General features: G+C 43.8%; 1 protein-coding gene across 1 annotated transcript in view; it reads right to left on the bottom strand.

The window, feature by feature from the left end:
• itprid1 (ITPR interacting domain containing 1) overlaps nt 1-16,343 on the bottom strand; it is a 210,298-nt gene extending 193,955 nt beyond the window's left edge. The window contains exon 1 of the mRNA XM_068032668.1: nt 16,321-16,343. Coding sequence (XP_067888769.1) covers nt 16,321-16,330 — 10 coding nt within the window. The 5' untranslated portion in view covers nt 16,331-16,343. The remainder of the gene's footprint in view (nt 1-16,320) is intronic.
• Between the last annotated feature and the right edge of the window lie 281 nt (nt 16,344-16,624).

Below are 16,624 nucleotides of genomic sequence, written 5' to 3'. Positions count from 1 at the left end.
TGCAAGGGAAAGGCAGGAGGTTTTCTTTCCAGGTGAATGCAAAAGGAGGTCCTCACGCCTAACCAAGCAAACCTGGATGAAGATAGCTGAGGTGATCAGCAGCCATGGGGTCACCACCCTGACATGGTACAATGCCGCAAGAGGGTCAATGCCTTCCTTTGTTCTGTCAAAGTGACTTCCACACCTCTCTCCTTTTTAGGGATTGCAAGTGACTATGCAGGAGGAAGTGGAACATGGGGAGGGAGGCACTACAAATGCACTGGCAGAGGGGTTAGGCATCACCTCATCCTGACAGATGCATGGCTGAATCTTGGCCTAAGGCCACTTTCTTTCAAACCCCGCCCCCCACCCCCACCATTAACTGCCCTGACAGAGGCTGCAGGATGAGCTAAATAGGACACCCCAATAGGGGACGAGAGGCTGATGGTACAAGAACTGTCATGTATATCTCTCTGCAAAGAATGACTATCTCCCTCTTTCCACTTTCAGAACAAGACGGCCTATAACAGGGGGGAGACGGCTCAGACCAGTCTCCACAGCCAAGGGCGAGGCATTAATTTGGCAGGGACCCAGGGTGGCCACTCCATATCTGATGGAGAGACTGGAGTCTCTACGCAAGAGAGTGAGGATTGTCTTCCACTGACGTAGAGTTCACTTCTGGAGATCCACATCACATATTGTTGGCATGACAGGACCTGCACAGCCTAACCCATACATATCTATGTTCTCTCATACAGGCTGTCAACCGCAGGAGACTCAACCAGAAGGAGACAGCTATCAATCTCTGAGGAGGAACCGCAGTCAGAGGATGCACCATCCTGTGACTCTCCTGCACCTTCCAGTAGTGCAGATACTTTCACTTCAGTTGGTTTCTGCTCAGCTTTAGAATCAGAGTCACAAGCTGGTGAAAGCACCACACACATACCTAAGCAGGTGGCTGAGGCTGAGACAGCCAAGGCCTCTGACAGACGGAGGATTGTGGTTGGCCAGGCCCATGCTGAGCCCTAGGGTGATGAAGAGCTTCTGGTGTTGGCAGCACAGAACGTGCTGGAGTTGTAGAGAAAGGTAAGGCAACATCTGGCTGAGCTGCCAGAAACAATGCTCAGCCATGAGCAGATGATGGAGGAGTCCATGCATGCCATATGTGCTGCCAAATCTCAGGTATGTGAGTGCATGGCTTCCTCCATCAAAAGGTTGGCAACCCTCATGGAGAGCCAGGTCCCACAAATGTGCACAGACCTACACACCATCAGCTTGGCCATGAGATCAATGCAGCAGTGGCAAGGTGAGAGAAATAGATGAGGCCCCTGGAGTCTTTTCCAGCTCCTCGCCCTTTTCTGGTCTATCTGGAGGTTCAAGTGAGCCTTGAAAGGGAGGAGGAGAGGCTGACCTCCACAGTTGAGGGCTCCCCTCGGCGCTCTGAGTGTGAACAGTGGCTCCTCAGCTTCTCCGCCAGTGAGCCCAGCTCTAGTAGCCGCGATGCCTAAGCAAAGTCCTGCACCAGTGCAGGAAACCCTCAGGCAGCCAGGGCCCTCCAGGCCTCAGGCAGCCAGAGGACGGCCGCCGAAATCATCCCAGTCCAAGGGCCGCCTGATCAGCAGCCTGCCTCCAGCCCAGCTGCTAGCCATGTAGAAGCACTCGTAAATGTATAAAGAAAAACATGTAGAGACACTTGGGCTTCACAGGTGTTTGAAATTTAACATGTGCTACATCATATAAAATTTGTTTGTTCTAGCAATTAATCTTCATTGTGTAGAAGTGATTATTCTATAATGCATTAATTGTGAGCTGCAAACTTCCAACTTCCCCTTTAGTGGATGCCAATGTAGGCACAGCCCTCATATAATGAGTGACTCCCATGGGCTATAGCATGTGGTTCCACTGGACACTGGGCACGGAAGACAAATAGAAAGGAGATGACAGCATGCATTGAGGTGACTCTTTATTGGTTTTACTCTGAGAGGCCATCATGGTGCCTGGAAGTGGGTAAGTATGAGATTGTGTCTGGCCTCCTTGGCCTTAGTTTAGTTTAGTTTAGTTTAGAGATACAGCACTGAAACAGGCCCTTCGGCCCACCGAGTCTGTGCCGACCATCAACCACCCATTTATACTAATCCCACGCTAATTCCATATTCCTACCACATCCCCACCTGTCCCTATATTTCCCTACCACCTACCTATACTAGGGGCAATTTCTAATGGCCAATTTACCTACCAACCTGCAAGTCTTTGGCATGTCGCTCAATGTGCTTGGCCTCTGGTGCAAGGACATCAACATCCAGTGCTGCCTGCTCCTCTCCCTCCTCTGCATCCTCCTCATTGGTGGAGGAGTGTCACTCAGTCATGTCATCGACATGCAAGGCCTTCCCCTCTGCAGTGCTAGATTGTGCAAAGCACAACAGATCACAAAGTTCCTGAGAATTCATCCCTGAGGCGAGCGGGGGGCCTGGAAAGCTGTGGCACCTGGGACAGTATGTAAGTTGAAGTATGTAGGTGTCGTGGCTGCTTCCTGGGAAGCAGAGACAGGCCTGCAGGAAACACTTTCAGTGGTCACAGACCAAATGAACACAGATTGAATGGAAATCATTCCTGTTGTTGAAGGTGGCTGGCTGGTCTGTTGGAGCCATGATGGCCACATGCATGCAATCAATGACACATTGCACCTGGTGGAATACAGTGATGGCCCCGAACCTGATGGCCCTCCTGGCCTGACTGTCAGGTCCGGTAGTGCACACAGTCGCCAGCCCTCTTAAACAGGGCATTGGTCACCTCCTTAATGCAGCAGTGGGCTGCTGCCTGTGCGACTCTACTCATGTCCCCAGTGGATCCCTGAAACGATCCAGACGAGTAAAAGTTTAGTGCCGCTGTGATCTTCAGGGCCACTGGCATAGGGTGACACCACAAATCCTATAGGTCACAACTTGTCCTGCAGTAGGGCACATAAGTTGGTGACGGCCTCACTGGAGAGCCGCAATCTTCATTGACACTTTTGCTCGGACATTTGGAGGTAGCGGATTCGAGTCCAGTACACTCTCTGGCGTAGGTAACCCTTCCTGGCTTGGCCGGCTGCTGTCGCTCTTGTAGTGGAAATTCACGGGCTAGTGCAGCTGTCTCCTGGCCCTCCATCTGTGGGAGGTACTGCATCATGCCACGGGGGTCCACAAAGTCAGGGTGTATGAGACCCATGCCAGCTGATCAGTGGGACTCCAGAGCACTGTTGATGCTGAGATGACCCTGTCTTGGCAACTGTGCCTTTGCTACATCTCCCAGCAGATTCCCTGATGATCCTCAGTGCTCACCATTGATGATAGTCTACCCTCTCATCTAGCAGTATTGGCATCCAACACACTCACCCATTTGGTCTCCCAATACAGCCACCCAAAGCCAAGCACCACCACCCCCTTTGCAGACCACTCGAGGCCCCATTCAGCTACCAATTCCACCTGAGCCCCCAAACCCCTTGCAGAGCACCTGAGACGCTGAACGCCCCTCCATTGCTGAGCACCTGAGCCCCTGATCCCCCTTGCAGAGCGCACGGCACTGTAAATTGACAATGGCCTCCGCTCCCCTCTCTTCCCTTATCAAATATTGTTCATGGCTGACTTCCCATCGCAGCACTGAGGCCTCACCTCATCACCTTTCAATCGTCGGGGATCCAAAGGCACGTAAGGACCATCCATCGTCCACTTAATCCAAAGCCCCCCATTTAACGCGATGAATTAGATGCTAATGTATTAAAAGTAAGTGTTCTACAATTTAAATTACAGTCCCGTCATGTCACGCCATGGTGCTTTCCCACCGCCGACTAAATCCAGAACCGACGTCACAGAATCACAAAATTGTTACAGCACAGAAGGAGGCCAATCGGCCCATCTTATCTGCACCAGCTCTCCGAATGAGCAATTCGCCTAATGCCATTCCTCCCACCTTCTCCCCATAACCCTTCACATTCTTTATTTTCAGCTAACAGTCTAATTCCCTTTTGAATGCCTCAATTGAATCTGCCTCCACCACACTCTCAGGCAGTACATTCCAGATCCTAACCACTCGCTGCGTGAAGAAATTTTTCCTCATGTTGCTTTTGTTTCTTTTGCCAATTACTTGAAATCTGTGCCCTCTTGTTCTTGATCCTTTCATGAATGGGAAAAGTTTCTCCCTATCTATTTTATCCAGACCCTATCATGATTTTGAATACTTCTATCAACTCACCTTTCAGCCTTCTCTTCTCTAAGGAAAAAAGAGTCCCAACGTCTCCAATCTATCTTCATAATTGAAGTTCCTCATCCCTGGAACCATTCTCGTGAATCTTTTTCTGCACTCTCTCCAATACCTTCCCCTTAAGTGTGGCTCCTAGAACTGGATGCAATATTCCAGCTGAGGCCAAACTAGTGTCTTATACAAGTTTAACATAATCTCTTGACCTGGTACTCTATGTCCCTATTAATAAAGCCTGGGATACTCTATGTTTTATTAACTGGTCTCTCAAACTGTCTTGCCACTTTCAATGACTTATGCACATGTACACCCAGGCCCCTCTGTTCCTGCACCCACTTTAGAATTGTAACCTTTATTTTATATTGGCTCTCCATGTTCTTCAACCAAAATGAATCACTTCACATTTCTCCACATTGACCTTTATCTGCCACTTGTCTGCCCATTCCACCAACCTGTCTATGTCCTTTTGAAGTTATACACTATCCTTCTCACAGTTCACAATGTTCATGACTCTGGATTTCCAGGCAAACACTTCCGATATGATTCTCTGGGCCCCCACACCTCCATACCCCCTCCAACTGGCCGCACTAAATTCAGTCCATAATGTGCATACAGAACAACCTGAGAATGAGATTAGCTTATAAGACCTTGTGGGTGTAGACAGAATGGGAGCTTGGAGGTTATTTGTTGTGCTAGCTGCACAGGGGAACAGGAGGCTGTGGCATCTTAATGCTGGTTAGATGCAAGCTCTATCTACCATTAGAAAGTATATTAATGAGGCATAAACATCATTCTACTATCTATAAGGCCATATCAAGTTAATTTATAGCTCCAATTAAGGAATGAAGCACAACACATAACTGTAAGAAGTAAGGCTATTTGTAGCGACAGCTACATGCAAAGATTCATTTGCAAGGTTATAGCTGTTAAAGTAATGTCTGGTTTGATAACAGAATGATACCCTCACGGTGAACCCTTTGTTCATTCATGAATCCTTATATGGTTTGGTCGGAAATTGTCTTTCAGTCTAATGATCAGATTGCCAGATGTAACAAGAGTCACGTAGACTTTTCAGGCTTTAAACATAGGGACACTTTGCAGCTTAGTGAATTGGACCCAGAAAAATAAAGTTGACTCCAACAAAGGTGGAACATCTTCTGGTGCCTCTCAAGGTCGGTAACTATAAAGAGGGTGATTTTTGCCAAATACTTTAGGGACTAGAGAATCGAGGTGGCCAAGATGGGAAGCAAGTGGCACAAAGTCCAGCTCGACGGCGCACTGCTGCGATAGAGTACGCAACTCAAGGAATTTGGTCAGTGATGGTACTCGGGCCAATGAATGAAGAGGAGTTGTTTTGGTCTTTTACAAAACAAGGAGCAGTCCAAGTGAGGGAGCAGGAGATGGCGAGAGCTGGCAGCAGCAGTGGCGGCGGCTGATAAATCAGTGCGGGGAAAGAGTGGACCTTCCACAGCATTTTCCAGAAGAGGAAAGCTGGTAGGTGATTGATTGGTGAGTTGTTAAGGGCTTTTTCCCCTCTCTAATCTAGGGTCATCATTTAAACTAGCACCAGGAAACTATAAATTATTGTATTAAATTCACAGTTTAGAATTTCCCTCGCGGCAAATATAACAGTAGCTGAATTAATATGAGTATTATCACAGAGCAGATCTAGAGGCATTTTAATTAAAATTAATAGTTTATGCAAGGAACTAACGAGATTATAAAAGAGGGAAGAGAAATATTTTTCTTAGAACATGGATGGGCAGCTGAGACCTGTTGCTTGCAATTCCTGCATCATGTGGGAACTTCAGGTCACTTCATGTGTCTTGGGGGAACCACTTGTGTAGGAAGTGTCTCCAGCTGTTTGAGCTCAAGCTCAGGATTTCCAAGCTTGAGAGGCAGCTGGAAACACTGCAGACCATCAGGGAGTAAGAGTTTCCTGGATCATACCTTCCAGGAAGTGGTCAGGCCACAGGCAGTGAGAGTTCAAGATAGTACATGAGTCACTATTTGGAAGAGTAGTAAGAGGCAGGAGGTACAGGAGTCTTCGGGGTGTGTGCTACTCTCAATCCGGTACTCAGCTTTGGAGACTGCTGGGAGTGATGATACCTTGAAGGAGTACAGTCCAGACCATGGCACCAATGGGCAAGGGACTGAACAGGAGGGAACAGCAAAGAGCAGAAATGCGGTCGTTATAGGAGATTTCCATAAAGGTTTGCTCCTCTATCTCTCTATTTGTAGTCCTTTAGAATACTCCCAATAGCGTGATCATCCCCTTTTTTTCCTCAACTCTAATCAAATGGATTCTGTCTTTGCTCCCTCAAGGACATCCTCTCTTTCTAACACTACAATGCCTTCCCTAATCAGTACTGCCACCCCACCTTTTCTTTCCTTCCCTATCTTTTCTGAATACTTTGTTTTCTTGGAAATTAAGGGCCCAGTCTTCACCACTTTTAAGCCAGGTTTCTGTTAATTGCCACTATATCATATTGCTTGGGATCTTTCCGTCTACCAAATATGATGGACATGCAGAAAACAATCCATTTAGGTTGGGCGTCTACTGTTGGTGCACCTATGCTGATGGCTGTGAAGGCCAATCCTTCAAGGAATTTGGTCAGTGATGGTACTCGGGCCAATGAATGAAGAGGAGTTGTTCTGGTCTTTTACAAAACAAGGAGCAGTCCAAGTGAGGGAGCAGGAGATGGCGAGAGCTGACAGCAGCAGCGGCAGCATGTTCTGCTACAAGTGTCACATGTGCAGCTGCCAAGTGACACTGTAATTACTTGTTTTTGATGCTGGCACCTGTTCCCAAGCTGCTGTAGCATCTGGTCATTGTGGTAGTGCACACCAGTCCACATCATATTCCCACACAGCTATTTGTGCTTGTAGTTCACCAATCTTATTCACCACACTTTGTGCCTTTACATACATGCATTGTAAACCTGTCTTTGTAATCCTGTCGTCCTTCTTAGTCTGCTCCTATTGAATATGCTATTACTTCCTTCTCTAGTACTGTTCAAAACTCTTACTCCTTTAGGCACCTCATTCCTCTTTTCTACTTCTATATGCTGGTGCCCATCCCTCTGCCAATTTTGTTCAAACCCTCCCCAACCACACTAGTGAACCTCCCCTGTGAGGACATTGGTCTCAGTCCTGCTGAGGTGTAACTCATCCTTTTTGAATGGGTGCCTCCTGCCCCAAAACTGGTCCCAATGTCCCAAGAATCTGAAGCCCTCCGTCCAGCACCATGCCTCAGGTTACACTGTGATCCTCTCTATCTTCCTATTTCTACTCTCGCTAGCACATGGCAGTGGGAGTAATTCAGAGATTACTACCTACGAGATCCTACTTTTTAAACTTCCTTCCTAGCTCCTGAAAATCTGACAACAGGACCTCAATACCTGGTCTCTCTATGTTATTGGTACCAATGTGTACAACAATTTTGGGCTCACTCCCTTCCCCCTGCAGAATATTCGTACCCTCTTCATGATGTCCTTTACCCTGGCACCAGGGAGACAACACACATGTGAGACTCACAATGACAGTTACAGAAATTTCTGTAATGGAGCAATGGGTGACCTTTAAGGAAGAGATGTTTTACAAGGGCAAAAGATAAGGGAACCAATGCCAGGGTTCCTTGGATGATGAGGGAAATAGTGATGAAACAACAAAAGATGGTGTATGGTGCATGTTAGGTGAATTCTTCAAGTGAGAACTAGGCCAAATACAATAAGTTGAGAGGGAAAGTGAAGAGGAAAGTAAGAATGGCAAAAAGAGAATAGGAGAATAGAGTGGGGTTAACATAAAAGGGGACCCAAAAATTTTGACTGGCATGTAAATCGTAAGCCTTGCCAGCAATGCCCACATCCCATGAAAGAATAAAAGAATAATTCCACACCTTCAGTAGGTATGGAAGTGAGGATCCCACATATACTGTCTCCTGAAAATTGCATCTAATCAGCACTGGAGTGCTAAACCTACACTTCTCTTGTTTAGCACCTCCAGCCAAGTTTGAATTATAGTAATCAGCAATTAGGATCAAAATTGTTAGCTAAAACCAGACTTTCAAACAAGCTAGTTCTATTAGCACAGCATCCAGTTATTGCCTGATTTCACCCTTTGGCCAACTGCACAGCTTTTTAGGTGAAGAATCTTGACATATATTTGCTTAAGGGTTTATGGAATTGGAGCCAATATATTTGCATGGATTGAGTATTGATTAACAGAGAGAAAACAGAGACTATGAATAAACAGGTCACTTTCAGGTTGGCTGTAACTAAAAGGCTCAGTGCTTAGGCCTTAGCTATTTACAAACTATATCAATGACTTAGATGTGAGGATTGAGTGTACTCTATCTGAGTGCTGACAATACCAAGTTAGGTGGGAAAGTAAGCTGTGAGGAGGATGCAAAGAGGCTGCAAAGGATTTAGATAGGCTAAGTGAGTGGGCAAGAATGTGGCAGCTGGTGTATAATGTGGAGAAATTTGAAGTTATCCTCTTTGGTTGGAAAAATAGAAAAGTAGAATTTTTTTTTAAATAGTGAGAGACTGGGAAATATTGGTATCAAAGGGATCTGGGTATCATCGTGCAGGAGTCACAGAAAGTTAACATGATGGTACAGCAGGCAATTAAGAACGCGATTGGTATGTTATATTCCAATCCTTTTGTAATAAATGCCGAGAGCAAAGAAGTCTTATTGTAATTGCTTAGGGCCTTGGTGAGATCACATCTGGAGTACTGTGTACAGTTTTGGTCTCCTTACCTAAGGAAGGACAGACTTGCCCCAGAGGGAATGCAACGAAGATTCACCACGCTGATTCCTGGAATGAGGGATTGTCCCATGAGGAAAGATTGACTAGACTAGACCTATATTCCCTAGAGTTTAGAAGAATGAGAAGTGATCTCATTGAAGCATATAAAATTGTTCAGGGCTTGACAGGATAGATGTTGAGAGGATGTTTTTCCTGGCTGGGGAGTCTAGAACTCAGAGTCACAGTCTCAGAATAAGAGAGCAGCCATTTCAGACTGAGGTGAGGAGAAATTTCTTCACTAAAAGGGTTTTGAATCTTTGGAATTCTCTACCCCAGAGAGCTGTGGATGCTCAGTCGTTGAATATATATAAGTCAGATATCAATAGATTTTGGATACTAAAGGAATCAAGGAATATGGGGGTAGTGCAGGAAGGTGTAGCTGAAGTAGAAGATCAGCCCTGATCTTATTGAAGATCTATGTCCGTAACTCTTCTGACGCCCTACGCCAGTTTGACAAATTTCCAGTTTCCTGGCCCTAACTGCCTCCTCTTCACTGTGGACATTCAATTTCTCTACACCTCCATCCCCCACCAGGACAGTTTGAGGGCTCTCCACTTCTTCCTTGAATAGTGACCCAACCAGTCCCCATCCGCCACCACCCTCCTCCACCTGACTGAACTTGTTTCCACTTTGAACAACTTCTCCTTCAAATCCACTCACTTCCTTCAAGTAAAAGGTGTTGCTATGGGTACCCGCATGGGTCCTAGTTATGCCTGTCTTTTTGTGGGATATGTCGAACATTCCTTGTTCCAGTCCTACTCAGGCCCCTCCCCCAACTCTTTTTCCAGTACATTGATGACTGTATCGATGCCGTTTCCTGCTCCCGCCCAGAACTGGAAAACTTTATTAACTTTGCTTCTAATTTCCACCCTTCTCTCATCTTTATATGGTCCATCTCCAACACTTCCCTTCCTCGACTTCTCTGTCTGCATCTTTGGGAATAGGCTGTCTACTAATATTCATTGTAAGCGCAGTGACTCCCACAGCTACCTTGACTACACTTCTTCACACCCTGCATCCTGTAAGGACACCATTCCATTCTCCCAGTTTCTCCATCTCCGACACATCTGCTCTGATGATGCTACCATCCATGACAGCGCTTCTGATATGTCTTCCTTTTTCCTCAATCGAGGACTCCCCCCCACTGTGGTTGACAGGGCCCTCAACTGTGTCCGGCCCATTTCCCGCACCTCTACCCTCACCCCTTTCCCTTCCTCCCAGATCCGTGACAGGGTTCCCCTTGTCCTCTCTTTCACCCCCACCAGCCTTCACATCCAAAGGATCATTCTTCGTCATTTCTGCCACCTACAGCGTGATGCTACCACCAAACGCATCTTCCCCTCCCTTCGCCTGTCAGCATTCTGAAGGGATTGTTCCCTGGTCCACTCCTTCCTTACCCCCACCAACTCATCCCCTTCCCACGGCACCATCCCCTGCAATCACAAGAGGTGTAATACCTGCCTATTTACCTCCTCTATCCTCACTATCCAAGGCCCAAAACACCCCTTTCAGGGGAAACAGCGATTTACCTGTACTTCTTTCATTATGGTATACTGTATTTGCTGCTGACAATGTGGTCTCCTCTACATTGGGGAGGCCAAATGCAGACTGGGTAACCGTTTTGCAGAACATCTCCGCTCAGTCCGAAAGTATGACCCCGAGCTTCCGGTTGCTTGCCAATTCAACATTCCCCGCTGCTCTCATGCCCACATCTCTGTCCTGGGATTGCTGCAGTGTTCCAGTGAACATCAACGCAAGCTCGAGGAACAGCATCTCATTTACCGATAAGGCACGCTACAGCCTGCCGGACTGAACATTGAGTTCAATAATTTCAGAGCATGATGGGCCCCACTTTTTATTTTTATTTTTCGTTATTTGTTATTTTTTATGTGTTTATTTTATTTTATTTTAGTTTGTTTAGTTGGTTTCTACTATGCCTACCCACTGTTTTTTTCATGTTTGTGCTTGGGGCCAGGCTGCAAGTTTTCTGTCCATTGACACCCTCTCTGTACTTATGCTTTGTCTTTCAGAACACCATTAACATACTGTTTGCTTTTGCTCCATGACCTTCTGGTCATTTATTCTTTGTGACCTTGTCCTATCAACACCTTCTCTTTTGTTATCTCTTGCCCCACCCCCTCTTTATTTGCTTAAAACCTATTACCTTCCTATCCTCTGCCTGTTCTGATGAAGGGTCACTGACCTGAAATGTTAACTCTGCTTTTCTTTCCACAGATGCTGCCAGACCTGCTGAGTATTTCCAGCAATTTTTGCTTCTATTTCCAGCATTTTCAGCATCTGCAGTATTTTGCTTTTATATTAGAGCAGAGAGGTGTGTTTGTTCTTAATTGTTGTGTTACTGGGTTCTTCACACAAAATTATCAATTTCTCTACTACCTTACCCCTGACCGTGACATTGGCAACACCTTCTTTTGTGAATACAGATACGAAATACTCATTTCGTACTTCACCCATGTCCTTTGCTGCCATTAAGATTTCCTTTTTGACCCTTAATCAATTCTGGCCTTTCTTTTATTTCTGAAGATGGGTCACTGACCTGAAACGTTAACTCTGCTTCTCTCTACACAGATGCTGCCAGACCTGCTGAGTATTTCCAGCATTTCTTGTTTGTGTTTTAGATTTCCAGCATCTGTAGTATTTTGCTTTTCTGATCTTATTGAATGCTGGAGCATGTTTGAAGGGCCGAATGGCCTATTCCTGCTCCTTTTGTTTGATGTTCTTATAACTATAATATTGTGTGAATGTTACAATAAATATTCCTTTGTAGAATGTCTTATTTGATGAATAGTTTGCACTCATTGTATTATTGTGGAATCAACATGTTAAAGATAAAGCCTGAAATCAGGTGTTTCATTGAATGTCTCAAACTAAACTAGAAATAAGCATAAAGCAGAAAAAAACTAGGGAACTGAAGTAAAAACAGAAAATGCTGGAAATACTCGGCAGATTTGGCAACATCTATGGAAAAAAAAAAGAGTTAACGTTTAAGGCTGATTACTTTGAAAGGTCATTGAACCTGAAAAGCTAACTCCATTTCTTGCTCCACAGATGCTGTCAGACCTGCTGAGCATTTCCAGCACTTCCTGTTTTTATTTCAGGTTTCCAGCATTGCAGTATTTTGCTTTTGTAAAGCAGAAAACTGACTCACTGAAAATCTCTGTTACACAGACAATGACTCAACCACAGAGAACCAGTCTTTTGCCGAGCTATAAAGGTTGTCAGCTGATTACATTTGCCTAGCAAATACATTTCTTATCACGTCTCTATTCCAAAGATGTAGTTTGTGCACAGTGTTTTATGTGGTCATTGCTTCTCCCAAGCTTTAGTATCTGCTGTTGACACCATAGGCAGTATAATAGAAGACAAAAATGCTAATTTAAAGCTTGTGAAGGGAATCAATTGTACATACTGTGAAATGTGTCACTCGAGGCTATGTTGGGAATCAGATATGAATACGTTCTACACACTTACTGGTAATTTTTATTAGAGGTCATTAAGTTAAAACACGAGATAAGGTCATTTGAGTCCTTTTCCTCCACAGACTATGGACAGTCTGCTCGAATGTGAGCTGTACTCCACCTAAATCATCTCTCTCTATTCAATCCAAAGTCAATGAAGTAAACACTTTAAAGCATGTTTTGTGGCCTGATAAATGCCCTTGCTCAACTCTGTATGGGTAAAAAGAAAACAAAATACTGCAAAAAAAATGAACATCTGAAATATTTAAAATATTCTGAAAGCACACAACAGTACAGTTGATATCTGAAAAGGGAAAAGGTTGGTTCACATTTTGACAGTGGGGAAGAGCCATTGCGATGAGAACTCTTCATTAACCTATCTGCTTCCCTACTTTGGATGCTGACAGCTTTGCTTGGGTAATTTTTCAAGAACGCACCCATTGGCACCCAATGATCGACTCGTAGACGATCATTTTAAACTGACTCTCCAGGTGGGAAACCTACCTGCCAATCATTTAACACCCCATCAATTTTAACTCTCATTTACATCAAATGAGAACAAAATTGGACAACCTGATCACACTGGCTTCCTGCCGGCAGGAAGGGATAACATTATATTTATAGAAACCTAAAACACAGAGGAAGGCCACCTGGCCCATTGTTTGAAAGAACTGTTCAATTTATTCCCACACTCCAGCTTTTTCCCATAACCATGCAAACTAGTCCTCTTCAAGAACATATCCAACTGCCTTTTGAACCTTCCTATGGAATCACTTCTACCAATCTTTCAAGTAGTGTGCCTGTATCTTACCAAACCATTGTGTGAAAATAATCCTTCCCATTTCCCTTCTAGTTCTTTTGCCAATTATTTTAAATCTATGACCTCTGGTTACCAACCCAGTTTCCAGAGAAAACAGTTCCTCCCTGCTTGCTCAATTAAAACCCCTCATAATTTTCAATAGCTAGAGTCATAGAGTCGTACAGCATAGAAACAGGCCCTTCGGCCCACCGTGTCCATGCTGACCATAATGCCTGTCTATACTAATCCCACCTGCCTGCATCAATTCCATATCCCTCTATGACTTGCTCATTCAAGTACATGTCCAGATGCCTCTTAAATGTTGCTACTGTTCCTGCCTCCACCACCTCCTCTGGCAGCTCATTCCAGATACCCACTATTCTTTGTGTGAAAAAAATTACCCCTTTGATCCCCTTTAAACCTCCTCCCTCTCACCTTAAATCTATGCCCTCTAGTTTTAGTCACTCCTACCATGGGAAACAGACTCTGGCTATTTACACTATCAATACCTCTCATAATTTTATATACCTCTATCATGTCCCTTCTCAGCCTCCTTTGCTCCAGGGAAAACAGACCCAGCCTATCCAATCTCTCTTTATAACTCAAGCCCTCCCAACCAGGCAACATCCTTGTGAATCTTTTTTGCACCCTCTCTAGCTTAATCACATCTCCTCTTAACCTGCTCTGTTTTAAGTAGAACAATTCCAACTTCTGCAATCTCTCCATATAACTGAAATCCCCGATTGTTGGTATCATCTTGGTAAACCTCCTCTGTACCTCCTATCCCTTAGCCAAGAAAGAAGGGTCTTATTCAATGTGAGAGATACATTCCATGGATAGATACTTGATCCATGTTTAATGGTTACATAGTAAAATTACCATTCGACCCATTAATTGTTGCCCAACATTAACTCTGCAAATGGATGGGTTTTGAATGAGTTAAATCTCACCTTTATTTTAAAAGCAAACTGCACTTTGATTTTCATTGTTACTGGCTGTTGTCATCTGTAAATGGGCCTTATATTGAAAGATTTGGGAAACCAGGAAGGAGAGATGGAAAGGAGAAATATATGTAACATTTGAACATATAAACAAAACAATAAAGTACAGGATCTGGTCAGAAATATTAACACGTGCTTAATTGCAGAAATGCTCAAAAATAAGAGGAAGTTTTATGTGAAATCCATTACCATTTGTTTTTTTTTCCTGAAACTGAGAAAAATTTGACCACTTTGAACAATATACAGCCCAAGAAAAACAAAATTTAGGGAACTTAAAATTCTAACCTCGTAATAAGTCCCATGCATGGAAATTGAGCACAGAAAGGCACCAGGGTACACATCTAACAGACTATCTGAGTCACTGCACAGGCGGGAGAGGGGCAGAGGCTGAAGTTTTTTAAAAATCAGAAACCTGACCCCCAACATGCCTCTAATGTGCTCACTTCTGGTTTTAATGGAAGTTGGTTGGAGTCGGGCGACCAATCTGCTCTCAAGAGGCGGGTCAATAATTTAAATATGTTAATGAATCCGTGTGCTTTAAATCTTACCAAAATTTCAGATTTATCTGTGCATGCCAGGTTCCCCAGGGCTTAGAAAACATGGCAGCTGAAGGGCGGTGCAAATGGCTGGATCCAGATGGTAAGTACCTTTCCAGCACTGCTTGTGGGTCAGGAGGAGCAGGAGTGCAGTAAGGTTAATATGCCTTTGAAGCTTTACCAAGGCTTTTTTTTCTCCATCTGTTGTGAAAACTCTCTTTTGTTTGCCCAATCCCTCTAAATTTGAATTGTCTGCTATTTACCCCTCCTAGTATCCTTGCCCTACTTCAACTGATGTGACTGCATATCCGTTGCTATGAATAATTATGCAAATTATAATATACTGGAAAAGTGAGTGCACTTGACCTTCCAGGCAGACTTTGCATCTGTTCCTTTTCATTTAGAACTGACTGTGGCCTATAAATGAAAATCTGCCCCAAAGAATCTAGGCCTGCCAGTTAGCTCCTATAGTTGGTAATATTATAGGAAAAGAACAACCATGTACATACAGAGTATAATTATAAAATTCAAGCTTAATATAGAGGTCATGAATCATTATTATTTTTCTTATTTCAAGGGGCTAGTATTGTTGAGTGTTAATCGAAATAGTATGCTACTATTATTTATTTGCTTTCTACTCTATTGTCCATTAAATGTGTTAAGAAGTTAAAGCCCAAAATAAGATTTGGTGTTGTGATATTCTGCAACTTCTCAGAAATCATGAAGAAAATCCTGTGGAGACACAGGATAGATTCAGTATTAAAGAACTATGAGAAAAGATTTCTGTTTATTAGATATTCAAGTTATAAAAACTTAGCAAGAGATCAGAGCCAGTGAGGATACTCTTGACGTTCTGGGCTGCTAAGACTCATCAATGAGAGTAGTCGAAAATAGAGAAGCATAATTATCTAAAGTAAGAGAGGCAGGAATTACCCCAAAACACTTTGTTTACTCTGAATCATTTTTCATCATCCAATTCCCAACTGGACCTCTGATCCTGTGTTATTTCCTCTTCTGTTGCCTGTCTTGTTTGACAGTCTGAAAGTACCTGCCTGAAGTCCTTTAAACTCGTCAAAGAGTTGTTTATGCTTTATAAAGGAAATAAGGATCAAAATTAATCTGCTTACTGTTTACAACTACTTTTAAAGCAACTGCAACTTTGTAGTTACAGCATATCTGTAGCTGCAGTATTTGTTTGACAATTTTTGTGGAAGATATGCCCTCCTCCAAAAAATGGAAAGCATTATCAGTTTTTTTTACAGGAGTTTACTAATATTTTAAAAATGAAACAATTTGAAAGTACAGCTCTAAAGTTTAAAATAACCACCCATTTCTTGGAACAAAAGCCAAGACAGCCTCATTCAGCAGAGCAATTTTCAAAATAATGCAGCAATACTATGCTTACCTGGTGTAGCAAAAGAGGCTTGTGCTGTTCTTGGTGGAAAAATGAGGCAGTTAAAGTTCCAAAGGGTTGCTTACCATTTTGCATGCCATAAACTACACAGCTGGTTAGCAGCTTGTCAGGAATTCACTGAAATTCTTCCTGCTTTTACCTAGCCTGAACAAGTTCTACAAATCTGATTGGATATTGCTCACAGCCCATCCCACTATCCACATTAAATTCAGGGAAACCAAACTTGTTTTAAAGGGAAGTCACTGAGAAACATTTTTCAAACCTTTTCTATGCTGATTGTCTACACCCAGCACAAGCAATATTATCGGAAGTGTGCTGGTGGGCTTCAAGCATATCTGATTACATTTTCTTTTAATTAATGTGGTCTTT

Source organism: Heterodontus francisci, chromosome 5, assembly GCF_036365525.1.
Source record: "Heterodontus francisci isolate sHetFra1 chromosome 5, sHetFra1.hap1, whole genome shotgun sequence".
NCBI classification, from domain to species: domain Eukaryota; kingdom Metazoa; phylum Chordata; class Chondrichthyes; order Heterodontiformes; family Heterodontidae; genus Heterodontus; species Heterodontus francisci.
This window is presented reverse-complemented; position numbering and strand designations above follow the sequence as displayed.